The 18,292-nt window shown below is 44.2% G+C and overlaps 2 protein-coding genes across 3 annotated transcripts in view; both read right to left on the bottom strand.

The window, feature by feature from the left end:
- ESYT3 (extended synaptotagmin 3) overlaps nucleotides 1-7,245 on the bottom strand; it is a 38,627-nt gene extending 31,382 nt beyond the window's left edge. The window contains exon 1 of the mRNA XM_033163473.1: nucleotides 6,967-7,245. Coding sequence (XP_033019364.1) covers nucleotides 6,967-7,086 — 120 coding nt within the window. The 5' untranslated portion in view covers nucleotides 7,087-7,245. The remainder of the gene's footprint in view (nucleotides 1-6,966) is intronic.
- Nucleotides 7,246-14,861: 7,616 nt separating this feature from the next.
- CFAP221 (cilia and flagella associated protein 221) overlaps nucleotides 14,862-18,292 on the bottom strand; it is a 31,356-nt gene continuing 27,925 nt past the window's right edge. For both annotated transcript variants that reach the window (XM_033163520.1, XM_033163527.1), the window contains 2 exons: nucleotides 17,039-17,104; nucleotides 14,862-15,470 (listed from right to left, as the gene is read on the bottom strand). In XM_033163520.1, coding sequence (XP_033019411.1) covers nucleotides 15,347-15,470; nucleotides 17,039-17,104 — 190 coding nt within the window. In that variant the 3' untranslated portion in view covers nucleotides 14,862-15,346. The remainder of the gene's footprint in view (nucleotides 15,471-17,038; nucleotides 17,105-18,292) is intronic.

Below are 18,292 nucleotides of genomic sequence, written 5' to 3' on the forward strand. Positions count from 1 at the left end.
ACAATACAATCAAAAGAAGCAAGCACACAGGCAGGATAAAATTCTCAGTAACAGGAGGCCAGTCCTCCAAAGTCCAAATCCTAAACTGCTGTTTTTTTCCTCGCCATACATTTCAAGCACATCAATTTCCTGCAAACTCCTCAAAGAGCTACAATTTCCAGCTCCTTAATGAACTACAGTTCCCATGATTCCTTGGGGTAAGCCATGCGCTTTAATTATATAGCAGGGATGTCTGTCTCTCTCACACCCATCCAATTATGCTCTGCCTTGAGTTTTTATATGTTGCCTTAACAGGACGCGGCTCAAAACAAGACCAATGAAAGGATGCCTACAAACTATGGAAAGTTAGAACATCACTTAAACTGCAGACCCCCCCTCATACACCAGAAACACTTTTGCTTTGCAGTTTTCACAAGGTTATTTGTTCCACAAAAACTCCAACCTATGTAGAATTTATATACCAGTAACTTTCCTGACCATGGTGCTTCAGGTTCTGTTCTGGGCTTCACTTGCTTCTGCACAATTCAGTTCATAGAGCTCAGCTAATTTAAACATGCACTGTGTGCCTGTGGAATAGACAGGACCACTTCAGACTCAAGCTGGGGCAGCTGTGTTTTGAATACACCTCAGGGTAAAAAAGATACCCTGATTGTAGAAGGCTAATATGTCAAGAACAAGAAGGGTTTAATCCTTGCATTATTATTGCTGTTTAAGCTGGTAGAGCATTCATATACAGTGGAACCTTGGTTCTCGAATGTCTTGGTACTCAAACATCTTGGCTCCCGAATGCCGAAAATCTGGAAGTAAGTGTTCTGGTTTTTAAACTTTTTTCGGAAGCCGAAAGTCCAATGCAGCTGTCGGCTATTGTTTCCGGGGTGCCTGTGCCGATCGGAAGTTGCACCTTCGTTTTTGAACGTTTTGGAAGTTGAACGGACTTCCGGAACAGATTATGTTCAAGAACCAAGGTACCACTGTACCTGAACCTTCAGTCTGACTATGCTATAGCCTGCTATTTATTAACATTTGAACTGGCTCCAAGAATGACAAATTCTCCATTTGAATATCGTCTCAGACACAGAATCTCTCGACTCCAAGTTCCTCCTACTACTGTAAACTTTGCTTCTGTAGCACTGTCAGAACCAGGCATTAGTGACATGTAAAATTTGGTAGAATACACACTGTCCATGGCCCAGATAGATGTGAATCCGAGACGATTACTGCTGTCCCAAAATATTTACAGCAAAACCTTAACCCTGTCAATGGGGCTTACTCCCTAGTAAATTGGATTGCAGCCTCAGCAATCTGTTTCCACAGGTGCACTTGGGGAAAGTCTCACCTTAATTCAAATACAGTTTTATTAGAAAGGTAGAGCACATGCCATGCATGCCAAAAGTCCGAAGTTCAAGCCCAGCATTTTTTTTTTTTAGTTGAATAGTTGGGGGCCATACCTCTAGCCAAGCCTAGGGAACACTGCTGTCTCTCAGAGTAGACAATACTGAACTTGATAGACAGATCTGACATGATATAAAGGAGCTTCATTCTTATGAATTAATTTGCATCTTTTCTTTTCAGAGCGGAGGTTTCAAGCTAAGTCTAGTTCTTGCCATCTACAAATTAAAACATAAAAGCCCTCCAGCATGCTTTTCTACACATAAGCAGTTACTATGTTTTTTCTAGAGGTCAACACACACAGGATTTTAAAATCACCTCATCTTCTACAGTAAATGGTATTAACACATTGGTGCTACTCTTATATGATAAAATGTGCAGATGCTAGAGATCAAACACTGCTGGCATTTAGTAATACAGTAAAGGAGACAAATGGGACGTGGGTGGCGCTGTGGGTTAAATCATAGATCCTAGGGCTTGCTGATCAGAAGGTTGGCGGTTCAAATCCCCACAACGGGGTGAGCTCCCGTTGCTCGGTCCCAGCTCCTGCCAACCTAGCAGTTCGAAAGTATGTCAAAGTGCAAGTGGCTTAGTCATGCTGGCCACATGACCCGGAAGCTGTACGTCGGCTCCCTCGGCCAATAAAGTGAAATGAGTGCCGCAACCCCAGACTGGACCTAATGGTTAGGGGTCCCTTTACCTTTAAAATACCACAGGAACCAAGTGGCATTGACCTCAACTGTGAAGCCTTTCTGTACTAAGAATTGTGATTTTCATACTAATCAAATCTGCACATCTTCTCTATAAGATACCAGTTAATACATCTTTAATGCACAACTGAGCTACATCTTACTTCAATGATCTAATAGAATAATGTCTACCTAGATTATTTGTGATAAAACATCAATTTCTCTATGGGAATAATGTTCTGAATGTGGATGCAATTTTATGATGTTTTAATTATTTGGTTGTATACTTCCATGGTGTTTTTAAAAAAATGAATTGGTGGTTTAAAAACACTCTTATAAGATAGTTTGCCCTATACACCAGTGTCAGTGGAAATGTTTTACGACAGCAAATAGTATGCCAACCTCCCCAGAAACTGGGGAAAGCTTGGATGGTTATCACTAATCTGCAAATACAGTGTATGAAGTCACCCCACCTTGTGCAAAGTCACCACTGAATACAACCTAAAGTTCTTCCTTGCCTATGATATAAATGTTATAGCTGACTTTCAGTTTTACAGGTGTAAATAGAAAGTGGAGCATTGCTGTCCAGTAAAAACAAAATGTTTTTCACCTTGACAGCTTCCTCTTTGTTACACAAGAGCAAATGCCACAACATGCAATTAACTGGGATGGAACAATTGCAGGAAACAAGATCAAATGGTACCATTTGAGAGAGAAAACATTTGTATCGTATGTTGTATTCAATGTTAATGCTTTATATTGGGTATACAGTGTATTTATGTATATGTGTTCCAAGTGTACCGTAAGTTGTTTGGAGACCTTTTAACTTCAAGCAACTAATGACTCTAATATAATAATAATTTCTACCTCTAAGATGTTGCCCTTCCCCCTCAAAGTGAGACACATCGAATACTTACTTTGGAGTAAGTACCAGTACCACTGAATACTGCAGGTCCTACTTCTGAGTAAACATGCAGAAGTTTGTATTACAGTGGTACCTCAAGTTACAGACGCTTCAGGTTACATACTCCGCTAACCCAGAAATAGTACCTCGGGTTAAGAACTTTGCTTCAGGATGAGATCAGAAATCGCGCTGTGGCGGCGCGGCAGCAGCAGCGGGAGGCCCCATTAGCTAAAGTGGTACCTCAGGTTAAGAACAGTTTCAGGTTAAGAATGGACATCCAGAACAAATTAAGTTCTTAACCCGAGGTACCACTGTACTGTATTAGGTAGGCTGTTGATACCTCCACAGGCAGTATCTACTGGTGGATCTGGGTGAAACTTCCTGCAGAATCAGTACTGGGAATTATAAACCCAATAATTTAACAACAGAAAGTTATCGGGTAGAAATAAATAAATAAAAATACAAGCAATGCCAATTATTTTACTCTCAGCCTTAGCATTCATAACCTGCAAAACTGGTGCATTAGTTGAATGCCTTAGACCAGGTCTTTATTCAGCTCTGTTGGCCAGTTTGCAGTTAGGATTTGTAAAACTTGAATATTTGATTTGCACTTGTATATGCAGGTCATCCCAATGCATGGCTCATGGCAGGGCAAGTCAAAAATAGGAAAAAAAAAAAAACCCAACACCAAATCCATGTACTGAAGCAAACCAGAAGTGACAGCTGAATCCTGCTTTAACACTGGCAATGGGACAATGTCCCACACTGCACCCGAGAGTAGGAAGCTAGCTTGAATGGTGTAGGATAGGAGACATGGCAGACACACAACTGTCCATTCCCTACACCACCACAGCATCTGCTTCACTCTGCCTTGTGGCAGGGCTGACCCTGACTTGTGGGGCGCAGAAGATGGTCCACTTCTGAACTAGATTGTTTCACCTATTGACTCATTTGCTAGAGCATCACATAGGCATTCCATTCATGTTGAGGATTTGACAGTATATTATATACAAAGTAATGGGAGCATCAAATATAAGAGAGTTTCCTGACAATTCCATCCCAGTGACTGAAGCTAGCTCGACAACCGGCAGGTTCAAGAGTTTGATGTCAAGAATGAGGGCCCCTCCCACTGCAAGAAAGCAGTAAAAACATAAAAACCATGCATAATAAAACCCTACACACAGGGAAAGCCCACTTGTTGTTGGCAAACCCAGTTCTAAACAGGCCTGACTGATGCAACCTTCTGCTGTTTATGCTACTCAGACCAACACTTTCATCACAGTTACCTTGTGGTGGTGAATGTATGCTATGTCACTCCAAGGGGAAATGATCACACAGAGGCATCTACCTTTAAAGCACTTCCTTCTGAAAGTCTAATAATGTTCTCAATTATTTATAACTTCCAACACCTTTACTAGGTAAAATATATTTTTTTTCAGTGAAGGAGGAAAAGCTGCTCTTGACCTTCTGCACATTATGTTGTACAGAAGTAAAAGAGAAACCTATGAAGCAATAGAAACTGGACAAGCAACATTCAAGGATGGGAAAATATTTCAAATACTTTAGGCATCATAATAATACACTGGAAATTCTGAAGTACAATACTGTACCAAGGCCTGCTTCTGCCGGGGAGGGGTGTGTGTGTGTGTGTGTGTTATTGACTGCAACATTGACACAGCTGCAGCAAATAGGGAGGTGGAGTAGATCCTTGTGGGGGGAGTCAAGGTCCAGGATTAGTGATATTCTCAGGGAGGGAGAGGCTGAAACAAAGACGAAGGCTAGGTTCACATTCTCATTTTACCCTATGCAAAGGTGTTCACACCTTGGCTAGAGATGAATTAGGAACGACTTAATCTGTGTGAAACACAGTCTGATGTATCTTATAACAAAGGATACATATGCATTTTGGAGAGTGAACATGAGAGTGAACCCCAGCACTGGCAACCCCCCCTTTTAAATTGTTATACAGTACTTGCTCTTGTTCATCCTGTGAATCACTTTAGGCAAAGTTTTGTGAGGAAGCAGCATAGAAACAAACAGATGATGAAGGCTTATGATCAAATTGCCTCAGGGTCAAGTGTAGCAAATTGCACTTTTCCCTCTGCATGTAACTGCTCTTGTAGAGCCAATTGCATTTCAAGCAGAGAACACTATATGAGTTTGACAGTGCAATCCTATTCCTCACAATGCAAACACTTGCTTCAGAGTAGGGGTTTCCCTCAGTGCCTCAGCAGGAGAGGAAAGGTTTAAGTTCCCCCCTCTGATCTCCTTCACTGTCAGTCCCAGCTGATGCAACTCTACATTTAAAACAACATCAACAGCAGGTTAAGAAACAAAAAAATGGCATCCAGCTAAGTTTTAACCAGAATAGGCCCACTGAAATTAACAGGCCCAACTTAATCATGTTCCCTCTGTTTCAATGGGTTTACTCTGATTAAAGCTTAGCTGACTCACACAAATACCCATTAACCTCACATGTGGTTTGCCCAGGGCTCCAGAGAGCACAATAAATCTGAACTCCAAACTCCATCATCTCAGTTCACTGAACAGATGGACCACCAGTTATTTTAGCCATCACTGTTACATCTAATGGCATATTAATGCCAGTGGCCTCACAAGCACATACATTTCACGATACTGCCTGTTATCCAAGTGTTGGACTGGGACTTTTCAGATGCTGTACAAAACCTTTACCTTAATATAAAAGTGGGGCGGGGGGGGGAGCAGGAGGCAGAGGTCAGGTGTGTCCCCCTTGTTAGTAAACATTTTTCCTCTCACTGCTGTGATAAAACTAACACTGTCGAGCCCAGTTACATCTTTAGAGAACCTCTACAAATCATCAGAAGAAGGGGGAAATCTGCACCTCCCAGATGCATTCCTGACCACTGGTCATGCTGGCTGAGACAGATTGGAAACGGGAAACCAACAACATATTACTTTTTCACTATCAGAACATCCAATCAGAAGAACAAGCACAGGGGAAACAACCGCAAACAACTACAGGTGGCAGCCATGAGTTTTAAGTTTTCTTTCCTGATAACTGTTTTTGTTTTAACCGTTTCATAAGCTTCCTTGAGCCTGAAAAAGGCAGCACAGAAATGTATGAGGCTGCAATTCTATAAACACTTAACCAGAAGTTAAGTCCTACTGAATTCAGTGGGGCTTACTTCTCAGAAGAAGTTTACAGGATTACATTATAAGTGACCTACAACATTTCAGAAGCATGCTTTTAAACATCAACCAGTGTGACCACAAAAGATTATAAAAAACCATTAAAAATATTTAAAGGCTATTAACAGCAATTAAATATACATTACAGTACAAAACCAGATACTGAAAGCTAGGCACCCATTTGGCTTTCATGGCCTCGTGGGGAAAGGATCTGTAAAGTTGTGATTCTAGTGACAAGAACACTCCACTCCAATCTTAGATTTCTACTGTGTATGGACCAGAGCAGCACTTCAATGCAGTAGCTTAAGGATATTAAAAAGTCACATTAATTATTAACAGATTTTTAAATTTTATTTACCTACTGACAGTAAACTGGGGTGGCATATCTTGGCTTAGTTACCACTTACCTCCAAAGTTTCAAACCAATCTTTCAACATGACACCACCAGAATGGAGAATTACCATTCAGAAAAAAGTGATAAATTACCGGTACAAGGGTGATTACTGCTTTTCAGTTTCAAAAACACACAACCTGAAAGGGAATCTGCTTTGGCCCAAAGCTTGTTTGAATTTCCCTCTGAAAACCTCCTCACCATCTAGAAGCTGAATATGAAGCAGTCTATAAATGCGTAAGATAAAATAAATAAACCTAAGCGCTGATAAATAAGGAAACCGGCACCATTTTTCCAGATTGCCACACATACGGGATCCAAAGCGGGCCCCGACAAGTGCCCTTCAGAGTAACTGTGCCAGCAGTAGCGCCAGCTCCCGGGTCCCACAGGGCGCTTCTTCACCCGCCCGCCCGCGCGCTTACCCAAGCCGGCAGCTGCTGCAAGGCGATGCCCTGGCTGATGGCTTGCTTCTCATCTTCCACGAGCCCGAAGGCTGCCAGCAGCCGGGAGCGCTTCTCGCGCCGGTTCCTCCGCCACCACATCCACAGCAGCAAACCGATGAGCACCCAGCTCGAGCTGAGCCCCACGTAGCCGGCCAGGTACACGGGGGCGAGGCACAGCAGCGCCCGCGCCGCGAAGGAACCCAGGTGCCGGAGGACGGGAGACACAGACTTCGGCTCCCCCGACGCCGGCGCTACTGCGCTCGGCTCAACGCCCGGCGAAGCCGTCGCCGACATGGCAAAGAAGAAGAAGACGCAGAAGAAGAAGATGATGATGCAGCGGAGCTGCTCGCAAACGAAGGACCGGCGGCGGCGTCGCTTTTCCCGCCCGTCCAGCCAGGCGCTTCGACGGAGCTGCCGCTTCTCTAGCGCGCGGAGAGTTCCAAAGGGGTGACCATCGCGGACGCCACTCAGCGGCTCCAAGGCTTCTCACAGCCCGAGCCACTCAGGTGTTGTTGTTGTGGCCCTTGGCCCCGCCCCCCTAGGCTTCTCTCAAGGGAGGGGATAGGGCTCAAGGGAGGGGATAGGGTGGGAGAGCCCTGGGCGGAAGAGGCACCCACTGCTCTCTGCTGCCCTCTAGAGTGCGTCTCGTTTCATGGCAACGGAGGAAGCTACTACAGTACGGTACTGGTTAGTCGAGCAAAGGACCGACACGGACTGGCAGGGAACTGCAACCTGGGGATGGATGGAGCCTGGGGTCTTCTGCTTGCAAGGCAGGCGCTCTACCACTGAGCCAAGGCCGTCCCCTAAATGAACTTCGCCGTGGATTAAGCTTTGACGTTCTTAAAATAAAGCCTGGTTCGGATTAGTGGTGTGTGTCCCCGCCCTGGGTATTCTGCGACATGTAAAGGTAAAGGTACCCCTGACCGTTAGGTCCAGTCGCGGACGACTCTGGGGTTACGGCGCTCATTTCGCTTTACTGGCCAAGGGAGGCAGCGTACCGCTTTCAGGTCATGTGGCCAGCATGACTAAGCCGCTTCTAGCAAACCAGAGCAGTGCACGGAAACACAGTTTACCTTCCCGCTGGAGCGGTACCTATTTATCTACTTGCACGTGCTTTCGAACTGCTAGGTTGGCAGGAGCAGGGACCAAGCAATGGGAGCTCACCCTGTTGCAGGGATTCGAACAGCCAACCTTCTGATTGGCAAGCCCTAGGCTCTGCAGTTTAACCCACAGCGCCATGTAGTTGACATAATAGTGCATTAATAGTGGATTTATGATGGACACACAACTATCCTTTATTAGTTCTGTGATACTATTACATTATTGCCATCCTGAGGGGCACTCTGGCACTGTAGTGTTAACAAAAGTCACACACACACACACACACACACAGGTGCACAGCACAGTGACTGCAGGTGAGTCGCTGCTGCATGTGGGGCAGGAGAGTAGGAGGGGCAATATGGGTGGAGACTGGCGCTGTGCAAAGGCACCACAGCACTCCTGTGACTGCCTTTGCACAGTGGCGCTGATCTCTCCTGTCCCTCCTTGGCCCTCCCAACCTCCTTGCTGCTAAGCAACATTGACTCCATGGCTAAGTGACTGGTGAGCTAAGTGCCACTGCCCCATCCCTCTGTCTACTACTTTATTTGTGGTATGGAAAGTTACAGAAGTTCAGCAAGAAGCTATGCAGAGTGTGCTGACTGGAAATGAAGCTGTATGTCCACCCTGGAACACGTGCAGGTGTTCACTAATGAAAGCAGAATCACATTTAACTGCACCAATACCAAAAAGAGCACAAATAAGCATGACTGCACACACATAAAAACCTCACACACATGGGTGGGGTAATTTGTACTTTATGTATATAAAAAAGGCATGAACCATTCTGTGAAGGGTGGGCTTCAGGTATGAATCATTCATAAGTAAATGCTTTATTTAAGCATGGGGGGGGCGGAATGAGGAGGGAGATGAGGGAGGACTGTAAGATTATATGTTAACTACTTAGAAATTATAAGTCCCTCAGGTGGCGCAATGGGTCAGTGCACCTGTCTGTTAACCAGAAGGTTGATGGTTCAAACCCACCCAGAGACAGCAGTGGAACTCTCAGGGTCCCTTCCAACTCTATAATTCCATGATTCTATGATTACTATTATTAAGTGGTTTATAAAGGAGGCTTCGGCGGGGGGGGGGGGTAGGTGCGTGAGAAGGCACTTTCCTGTTCTAGTAAAATGAAATGCACAGCCCTGACAGCAGCTTACAACATGGGATACATCCCCCCCCCCATTTAGGCTCAGGCTCTCCCCTTCTCTATGACTCTTGCCTTCTCTTCCCCGCACCCCCATCTTCAGCCTTCTCTCTTTTCTCATTATCTTTAATAATAAGAAACACCAGCTTTTAAAAGAAGAAGAGGGGTGGTGCAGCCCTGGAGGGTTGAGGTCACTATAGAATGGTAGACCAATTACTGGCAATTACTAAATTCCACAGGCAATTACCGAATTAATTCGTAAGGAGCCACCAGCTGAAGCAACTCATGAAATGGCGTGTAGGGCATGAAAGATTATGTCACAAATCTTTAAGTGCCAGGAGGTTCTTGGTCACGTCTGTTACAGACTAGCATGGGTAACCTCTCTGGAATGTCAGCACACAAACTGGTGCTTCTAAGCTGTCTTCAGGGGCAGCCCCACTTAAAGTGCATTGCGACAATCAATCTGAGAGATGATGAGAGTTGCGATGACTGTAGCCAGCTTCCTGCCCTGCTGGGAATACAACAACTAGCTTGCTGGATGACACTTGTAAAAGGCTGTTGAAGGACATGGGATAGTATTAAACTCAGTTTGTTATTATTTATGGTATGCACTTTTGTGTTTTTATATTGTGAACTACCTTGTGATCTTCAGATGAAGTGTGTTGATGAGATAGGGGGGGATAGATAATATTATCTCACAAAGAAACCTGCCCAACTAGTTCAGCAATGGAATCCTCCATTAGAATTTAACCCTTGCTTGATCCAGGGCCCCAGGAATTAGAAGTGACTCAGGCATCACACAGACTGAACCCTCCAAACTCACAACATAAATAATCATAGCCTAGGATGGTGGGGGGTCACAGCATGTTTTGCCTCCTCTTTATATTTCCTGGGCAACCCACAAGCCATAGCTCTGGGTCCAGTGCAGAACAAGACAAGCCTCGGTGTTCCCAGCTCCCAGAATCAACCAAAAACTCACACATTCTCACTTCTACCTCTTTTATTTTATTTGCATTTGATTAACTTGTTTGTTGCTGCCATCTAGTGCATAAAACAAATATTGCAAGGGAAGCTGGATGAACAGGAAATTCTGAGCTCAATAGGAATGTACGGTAGTTATTTCTATGCAGCCAACTCAGGGCAGATTAACTTGTAATCATGATTAAAATGTGTTCACAGATTGAAATTGTGGGTGATGCATTTGTGCAGCAATCAAGTGTGCAGTGAACACACTTTTTTAATGGAGTAGGTAAAAAGTTTCATTTATTTTCATTTTGATCTGTAAACCCTTTATTGGATTAAATCTATTATAGATAGAAACACAAAAGCCAGGTGAGCACTTGGCATTATTTCAGAGGAGACTTGCTGGATCAGACCACACAGGTTCATCATCAAGTCCAACATTCTAGTCTTTTTGTATATGTAGAAGTTGTTCCACTCACACAGTATTTTAGTTGAGTGCCAGCCTTTAAATACTTACAGCAGGAATGGCCAAACTTGGCCCTCCAGCTGTTTTGGGACTACAATTCCCATCATCCCTGACCACTGGTCCTATTAGCTAGGGATGATGGGAGTTGTAGTCCCAAAACAGCTGGAGGGCCAAGTTTGGCCATGCCTGACTTACAGTTTGCCTTTCTGGACAAAGTCCTCTCAAGGTGGTGAACAGCAATATAAACATAATCTAATTACCCTTCTGGAATTTGGGTTCAAGTGCATTACAATAATTATATAGTAAAAAAAATGTGCTGTAGGTGTTGTAACAGCAACCGTCCATTAAAACTGTGTACGCAGTTTACTTACAGGAGGTGTGGCTGTTCTTCACTAATGTTCCCAGTCTAAATGCCAGCCAAAGGTGCTTTAATTTTGTCTCCTTTGTCTTTTGATTGGCTTACATCAGGAGAACTTGTCTGGGCTGGAGTTGCTAACATGTGGTTTGCAATTACTTTGGAGCGCTATTTCTAGCTCCTTGCAAGAATGACAAGGAGAGGAGAGGTCCAGTGATCTTATAATGGCTTATAGTAACGATGCTGAAACTTACTGCTCTGGTTCACCATATTAAATCCTCTATCTCATAATGTGTAGCTGTTAGTGCTTAGATTATAGGAGAAAAGGAGGGAGAACCTTACTGAAACCCCCAAACCTGGCACCCCACCCGTGACTCCCCCTCCCCCAATTTTAGCCATTCACGACCCTCCCCATAGCTTTCTGAAAAAAGCTTTAGTGTGGCAACATGTTTTCTGGAACTCGGCCTTTCATTGCTTTGTTTTTCTGCACGCTAAAAACCATTTTGCTCACACAAGCCTACCTAGACATGCGATTTTATTATGTACATTTGCTTTTGAAACTGGGTTGACTCTAACTTTTCCTCAGAGTATCTTTAATAAAAACTAATTAAAAAAAACTTTTGCTCAGTAGACCCATTGAAATTAATGGTCTCAAGTTAGTCATCATGACCGTTAATCTCAATGGGTCTCAAAAGACTGGGTGTGGGAACAGCCCCCCTTTCTGCTCAGGAGTTCCTGATCTGCTATCAGTGCAGAGGACCCTTCAAGGGGAGGCTCTGCACTGAATTCAGGGACCCCTGTCTGCTTCTCCTCAACCTTTGGGGTGCCTGGCTCATCCTTTGAGGACTCAGTGTCTGGGACGAGGTCAGGGCAAGGAGTGACTGATACTTAGATGTTTCAACAGAAAATGGTCAATAATTTGGGGGGTAAGAAATGTCTACACAGGTGTATGGGGTGTTAGGGGAGGGGGTAGTATCTCAGGTGGGGCACACATCATGCACCTTCTGGGGTACTTTGTCCATCTTTGGCCCCCTTCCCAGCTCTCCCTTGTGGCTTCTAGAAGTTATCAGCATGCGACAGCGGCCACATCCCAGGAAATGGCTTTGACTAGCCAGCTAACCCAGGTGAGGGTAGCCAATGGGTCTCAAAGCCTCAGTGAGTTAGGGACTTCTCCTGCATGTGAAGTCAGGCTCTGGTAGATTGAGTGGACGAGACCAATAGGGGGTCCAAAGATCAAGGCGGCAGTTTCTGCACATGCTGTAGAGGGAAGTGAGGGGGCAAATGGGGTTAGTCAACCTAGGTAGCCATGTAGAAGGAAAACTCTGATCCTAAATCTCCACTGCCTTGCGGGATAGCTTCAGGAGAAGAAAAGGCTAAGGAGTAAACCCTACACAAATCCAGAGTGGAGTCTCTAAGATGCTTCTGGAAACTCCGGCAGCCAAACTGGTGCCAAACGTGTTGCTCTGATTTCCCGAGAGCCCGTGTGGTGTAGTGGTTAAGAGCAGTAGACTCATAATCTGGTGAACCGGGTTCGCTCCTCCACATGCAGCTGCTGGGTGACCTTGGGCTAGTTACACTTCTTTGAAGTCTCTCAGCCCCACTCACCTCACAGAGTGTTTGTTGTGGGGGAGGAAGGGAAAGGAGATTGTTAGCCGCTTTGAGACTCCTTTGGGTAGTGATAAAGCGGGATATCAAATCCAAACTCTTCTTCTTCTTTGGGCCACATCAGCAAGACCAAGAGAGGGGTCTTACCAGCTGGGCAGCCCAGGACCTCCATACATACTGCCCAGGCTTGCATCCCAGGGAGGGCACTCTGGTGCTGCTAAAACAACGGCTTGACTTTACCCCTGGAGGCACACTCCATTGTCTCTTGAGAAGGAAGGATGCCAACACACGTGAAGCTGAAAATATGTCACAATAATGATGGATCTAAAATTGGTGTACTTTTTGTTTCTTTTAATATATATTTTAAAAAATCCTCTTAGTGTGTAATGTAGCAGCTTCCCCCAATTGTCACCAGCTCTGAATATCCAGCTGCTTATGGTCACCCTGGTGACTGTATCTGGGAACCCCCATTTGCATGGAAGACTGAGGTCATGACCACATATTGCAACGAGGCAGCACCCCATAGCATAAAACTGTGCAGGAAATAAAAAATGTGACTCCAGCATGAAATAATGGAAATTAAACCTTTGCACCCTCATTCAGCTGACTGGAAAATTTAATCAAGTAGCACATGTGGCCAATAATCAATAGCAAATATTATGATTATTTGTACAGCTACGTTAGGTGGGTTATTTAGCAAAACCTGAATGAATTTGTAGCGCTGGCTTCAGAAACTTCAAACACACTTTGACAATGAATCACGCTATATAAACAATAACATTTCGCAGCAGGGGACACCGGATACCCTCTATCCACACAGGTAAACTGGGAAGATTGCCCAGCAGTGAAGAAAGCCTGAGACTTTTTTTAAAAACAAGAAGAAAAGCTATTGCTTAAGAAGTGCTGGCAATGGCTGAGGGTGACGATTGTGACTTTTAATATATCCGTCCGGTGGCGGAGCACAGATTTTGCATTAAAAGGTCCCAGTTTCAACCCTGTGTTTCCAAGTAGGGCTGGGAAAGGCCTGTTTGAAACCCTGGAGAGCTAATTGCCTGTCAGTGTAAACAATACTGAGCTAGGTGGACCAATGGTTTGACTTCATAAAAAGCAACAGGTCTGGAACCAACGGATGGCAGGCCTGGGCACTGGCCAAGTACCCCAGGGGCTTGGAAAAGCCACTCACCTGGGGCTCCAGATGCTTTTCAGAAGCAAGGCCGGGCTCTACCTTGGTTGGGATGTGTGTGTGGAAAGCCCACTAACAGCACAGCCCTCCAAAGTCTGGTGATGTTAGGTAGCTTCCTTAAGTTCCATTGGTCAACCTGTAATTCTCTGCCACTCTTGTCTAGTCTGCCTGGCAGCATCTCAAGAGCTGCTGGGGATAAACCAGGAACATTTCCCAGCTTTAGTGGATGTACCCTGTATATTAACTTTTTTGTTTTTGTTTTGTTATTATAGTTGAATGTTGCTCTCAGATTTTAGATCTATTTTCGGAAGGCGCGTCGGTTACTCCCCACAATCCCATAAAGCCTAATTAATTTAAGAGGCTGGCAATATATATTGCACTAAACAAGGATACTGATGTTAAGGAACATGGCGTTTCCCCACAGACGTCAGCTTATGAAAATCTTAAGCATTTTTCCAATTTTCCAATTAATAAAGCCCATAAATCACTGCTTCTTATGTAATAGGGGGTGTCAGTGATAAAGGATGACTTGGAATTTTATGCATTTTACACTAGGTGATAAAACGTCTACATGAAACCAGACCGGACCAGAGAACAAAGCAGAGAAAAACAACTGCTTGGCAAATTAATCCAATTAAAAACTAGGGGGAAATGAGGCAAATTTGTTTTGTTATATTTAATACTTGAAAACTGATTTACAAACATTAGTTTACGTGACATTTCCTCAGGCTAAGTTCTTGTTTCCAATCAAACTTCATGTTTAACGCTGTCTGTCACTGAGACAGCTCCTGAACATGCAACCAGGCCACTCCTTGATGGGCCAATGTGATACCGGTAATTCGCTTTCAATCCCCTTCACTTTGCTGTCTCATTATGCCTAATCTACCTGCCTGCAAGATCCTGAGGGAAAACAGTGACCCTTTGAATCAAGAAAGTCAAATAGTCCAGGCTAGAGTCTGAGGTACAGTTCATAATTGTTGTAATTCCACAATTAAACAGAAGGCAATGAACTCAAATATAGAGCATATCGGTTTTTTCTACCTTTTATCAGAAAGCTGTCACACAAGATACACAACACTGTGCTCTTTCTCTCAGTGTATGCACAGGTGGGTAAGCTATGGACCAAACATGTATATGGCAATATATATATATACATAGCAACATGGTTGTCAAAGAATCTAGACACAGGGTTTCTCAGAAACAGCTTTGTATAAAATAATAAAGATGGGAGGGCATCCCACCACTGATATTAACTGTTCACCTGGTGTTTTCCCTCAACCTTTCTCTCTGTTAGTGTGTGAAGCTGCTCTTGCAAGCCAGCTGATACATAATACGGCCCATTTTCTGAAGCAACTGATGTATAGGTATGGAGAGGAAATGAAATATATTATACTTCCAATTCACGTGGCATATAATTTGCAATGTTCAGGGTCCTCACATGAAAATATAACAGTGTGCATAGCTTTTATTTTCACAAGAAGCTATACTACTTTAAAAATGTAGAAAGTCTGGCTGATGCATGAAACTATTTCAGCATAGTATTTAGTTGAGGATTAGGTGCTTCTGAACGGCCTTTTCCTTCAGTTTCTCCATAGATTCGCCTATCCTTTGTCCAAAAATGTTGTTCTGAGTTTGAATATACCAGTCCACGATGTCTCTTATATCTCTGAAAAAGGACAGAGGAAAAAGTTCAGGACACGAAACAAAGCGAACTAGACCAGGGGTCGGCAAACTAAGGCCCGGGGGCCAGATGCAGCCCCCCAGGCCAGTAAATCCGGCCCGCGGACCCTGCTGCCCGCTCTGTCAGTCCCCACGTGCTGTGGACGCCTCGCCATGCAGGAACTGACTTCCACAATGCTGGCACGGCTTCTCGGTGGGTGGCGACACTGGTGCGGCTTCGGATTGGTTGCAGGAAGTTCCTGCAGCCAATCTGAAGCCACACTGCCTGCGGCTGAGGTAAACCAGGCGTGGCCATGGATGGAGAGGCCGGCGGGCAGGTGACAGGTCTGGGCCGCGTCATGAGCATAATGATGGGTGCATTGTGGGGCTTCAGCCAGAGCTTGGCCCGCCTGCTGGCCCCATGCCTGGCGCCCAGTTCGGTGCTGCTGCTGCTGGCGTGCGCAGCCTGCCCGCCGACCTGGCCTCGGATGTGCCGCAGTGCGTGATGCACACCTCCAGGGAGCTCCACAGGGAAGGGCTGATGGAGCGGCTGCTGCTCATCAACAACGCTGGTGAGCGGGCGGCACCAAGACGCACTCCTGAGAGCGTGCAGAGTGCGTTCTTCCTCCAGGTCCAGAGGCAGCTGGGTATTTATATTTTTCAAAATATAGTCTGGACCCCCACAAGGTCTGAGGGACAGTGGACCAGCCCCCGATGAAAAAGTTTGCAGACCCCTGAACTAGACTGTTCCTGGAGCAGCCAGAGCTAGCACTAACCAAAAGTAGCTAACATTTGGCAGAGCATATTCAAAAGATTGGGAAGAGAGGAACCTGTTCGCAAGTTAAATGTCTGGACAACCATATTCAGAAGTCTATCGTATATAATGGCCCATATTCTGAGTGCGTCCAAAAGTGCATCACACAAGCCAAACATATACAAATTTTGGTATACATACAGAAAATCCAAGGGCTACTGAAACTGATGGAATATATTCTACCAACACCACTTCATTTTTCATTTATTGAATTTATATACACCACCCTATACCCGGAGGTCTCAGCACAGTTTACACATTATATATTTGTTTATATTGTTAGAAACTATGTATTGTATTTATAACTCCTCTCATAAATAATATATACATATCCAGTACATGTGGACATGTATACTGACTGTAATCTTACATACAATTCATGAAATTGTAAATCCTGTTGTTTATTCTTATGATAATAATATTTCAGATTGTGGCTTAAAAACCAAGAGTCAGATTGCATTAAACAAATACTGTGGACAAAATTGTATCATACCAAGACTGCAAGAAGAGCTGTGTAATGTTCTATACTTTCCTAATTTATTTCCCCCAATAAAGCATACATATATATGAATTCCACCATGCCCCATCTTGTCCTCAAATCTTCAATCTAATCTCCTTTAAAGCAGGCAGCAGTGGGGCTTGGTTCCTATATGGAGTCCACAGACTAATGGCCATTTAGAAGCCTTTTTGTGTCCATCAATAGGGATCATTACAGTTTCTACTTAACTATACCAGCAAAGCAATTCACATTGTTCACTTACCTGGATACAGGTGCAGAAGTACTCACCGATGTGCAGGAGGCAGCTTTAAAATCTATATTTATTTCACTAGAAAGAGAAAGTAATTCTTAACTACTGCAAGGATCATAACAGCCTTCAGAAGAGAATCTAGTTGCGTGCAATAGGAGTAAGGGCAAATGGTATGTTTAATGCATGAATGCATTTAACATGCCTGTTTTTTTCTCAGTAGCAGTTGTAAGGTAAAGGAACCCTGGATGGTTAAGTCCAGTCAAACTTGACTATGGGGTGTGGCACTCATCTTGCTTTTCAGGCCAAGGGAGCCAGCATTTGTCCACATGGTTCATGTGGCCAGCATGACTAAACCGCTTCTGGCGCAATGGGACATTGTGACGAGTGCCAGAACGCACGGAAACGCCGTTTAGTAGCAGTGGGGGGTGGTGTCAAAGGGTCAGGACCATGGCATGCAAGCAAGGAAGGGGTTAACCTCCCCCCATCCTGTGTTCCCAGTGAAAATCCTCCTGCTTCGAAGCTGCCATTTCTCCTGGGAGGGAAAGTGTTACTGCTATTGATGGCTATGATAACTTATTCCAGTATAAACAGCAGCATAGGTTGGGAGTGATTTTTATCTCATGCTATGGTCCTAATCCCCCCCAAGCTGGTTTTCTTTAAACATACAAGTTAAATTTAGGGTCCCAATGCTGATCTTCCATGGTTTCTTTTTTTTTTTTAAGGACATTAAATGCTTTCGTGCATTTAACACACTTTATGCCTACTCTAGCCCTTATCCTTAAAAAGGATTGCAGACTACATCTTCATACACTAACTCAGATCAATAAAGGGCCATTCTCACATCATCTTTGCTTCTCTATACGCTTGGACTTAAGAACGTATCAGCTTAATTAGGGCCTACATGCTATAAATAGGTTTGGTCAATATTATGACGTTTATTGCTTCACTACAGAAATCCAAGCAAGCTTGAACCGAACTCAGGCGCAGTAACAGGCCTCCAAAGTACAAAGGATTATTTTTTTAAGCAGAACAGTTCTGCTTGCCTTCCCCGCCAACTGTCAGTCCAATTAAATCTCTGTTTTGATCTCATCTGTTATTTCCTTATAAGGAACGGCAAAAAATAAACAATTCAAAACAATTGTGCATTAGGAACTGTGCTGTATTATTAATTCAGGGGTGGCTAAAGATGATCACCAATGATATTCATCTACTTATAGAGGGGAACAACAGCCGAATTTCACTTACATTGGGTTGCCATATTTCAAA

The sequence above is a fragment of the Lacerta agilis genome, chromosome 1, assembly GCF_009819535.1.
Source record: "Lacerta agilis isolate rLacAgi1 chromosome 1, rLacAgi1.pri, whole genome shotgun sequence".
In the NCBI taxonomy this organism is placed as follows: domain Eukaryota; kingdom Metazoa; phylum Chordata; class Lepidosauria; order Squamata; family Lacertidae; genus Lacerta; species Lacerta agilis.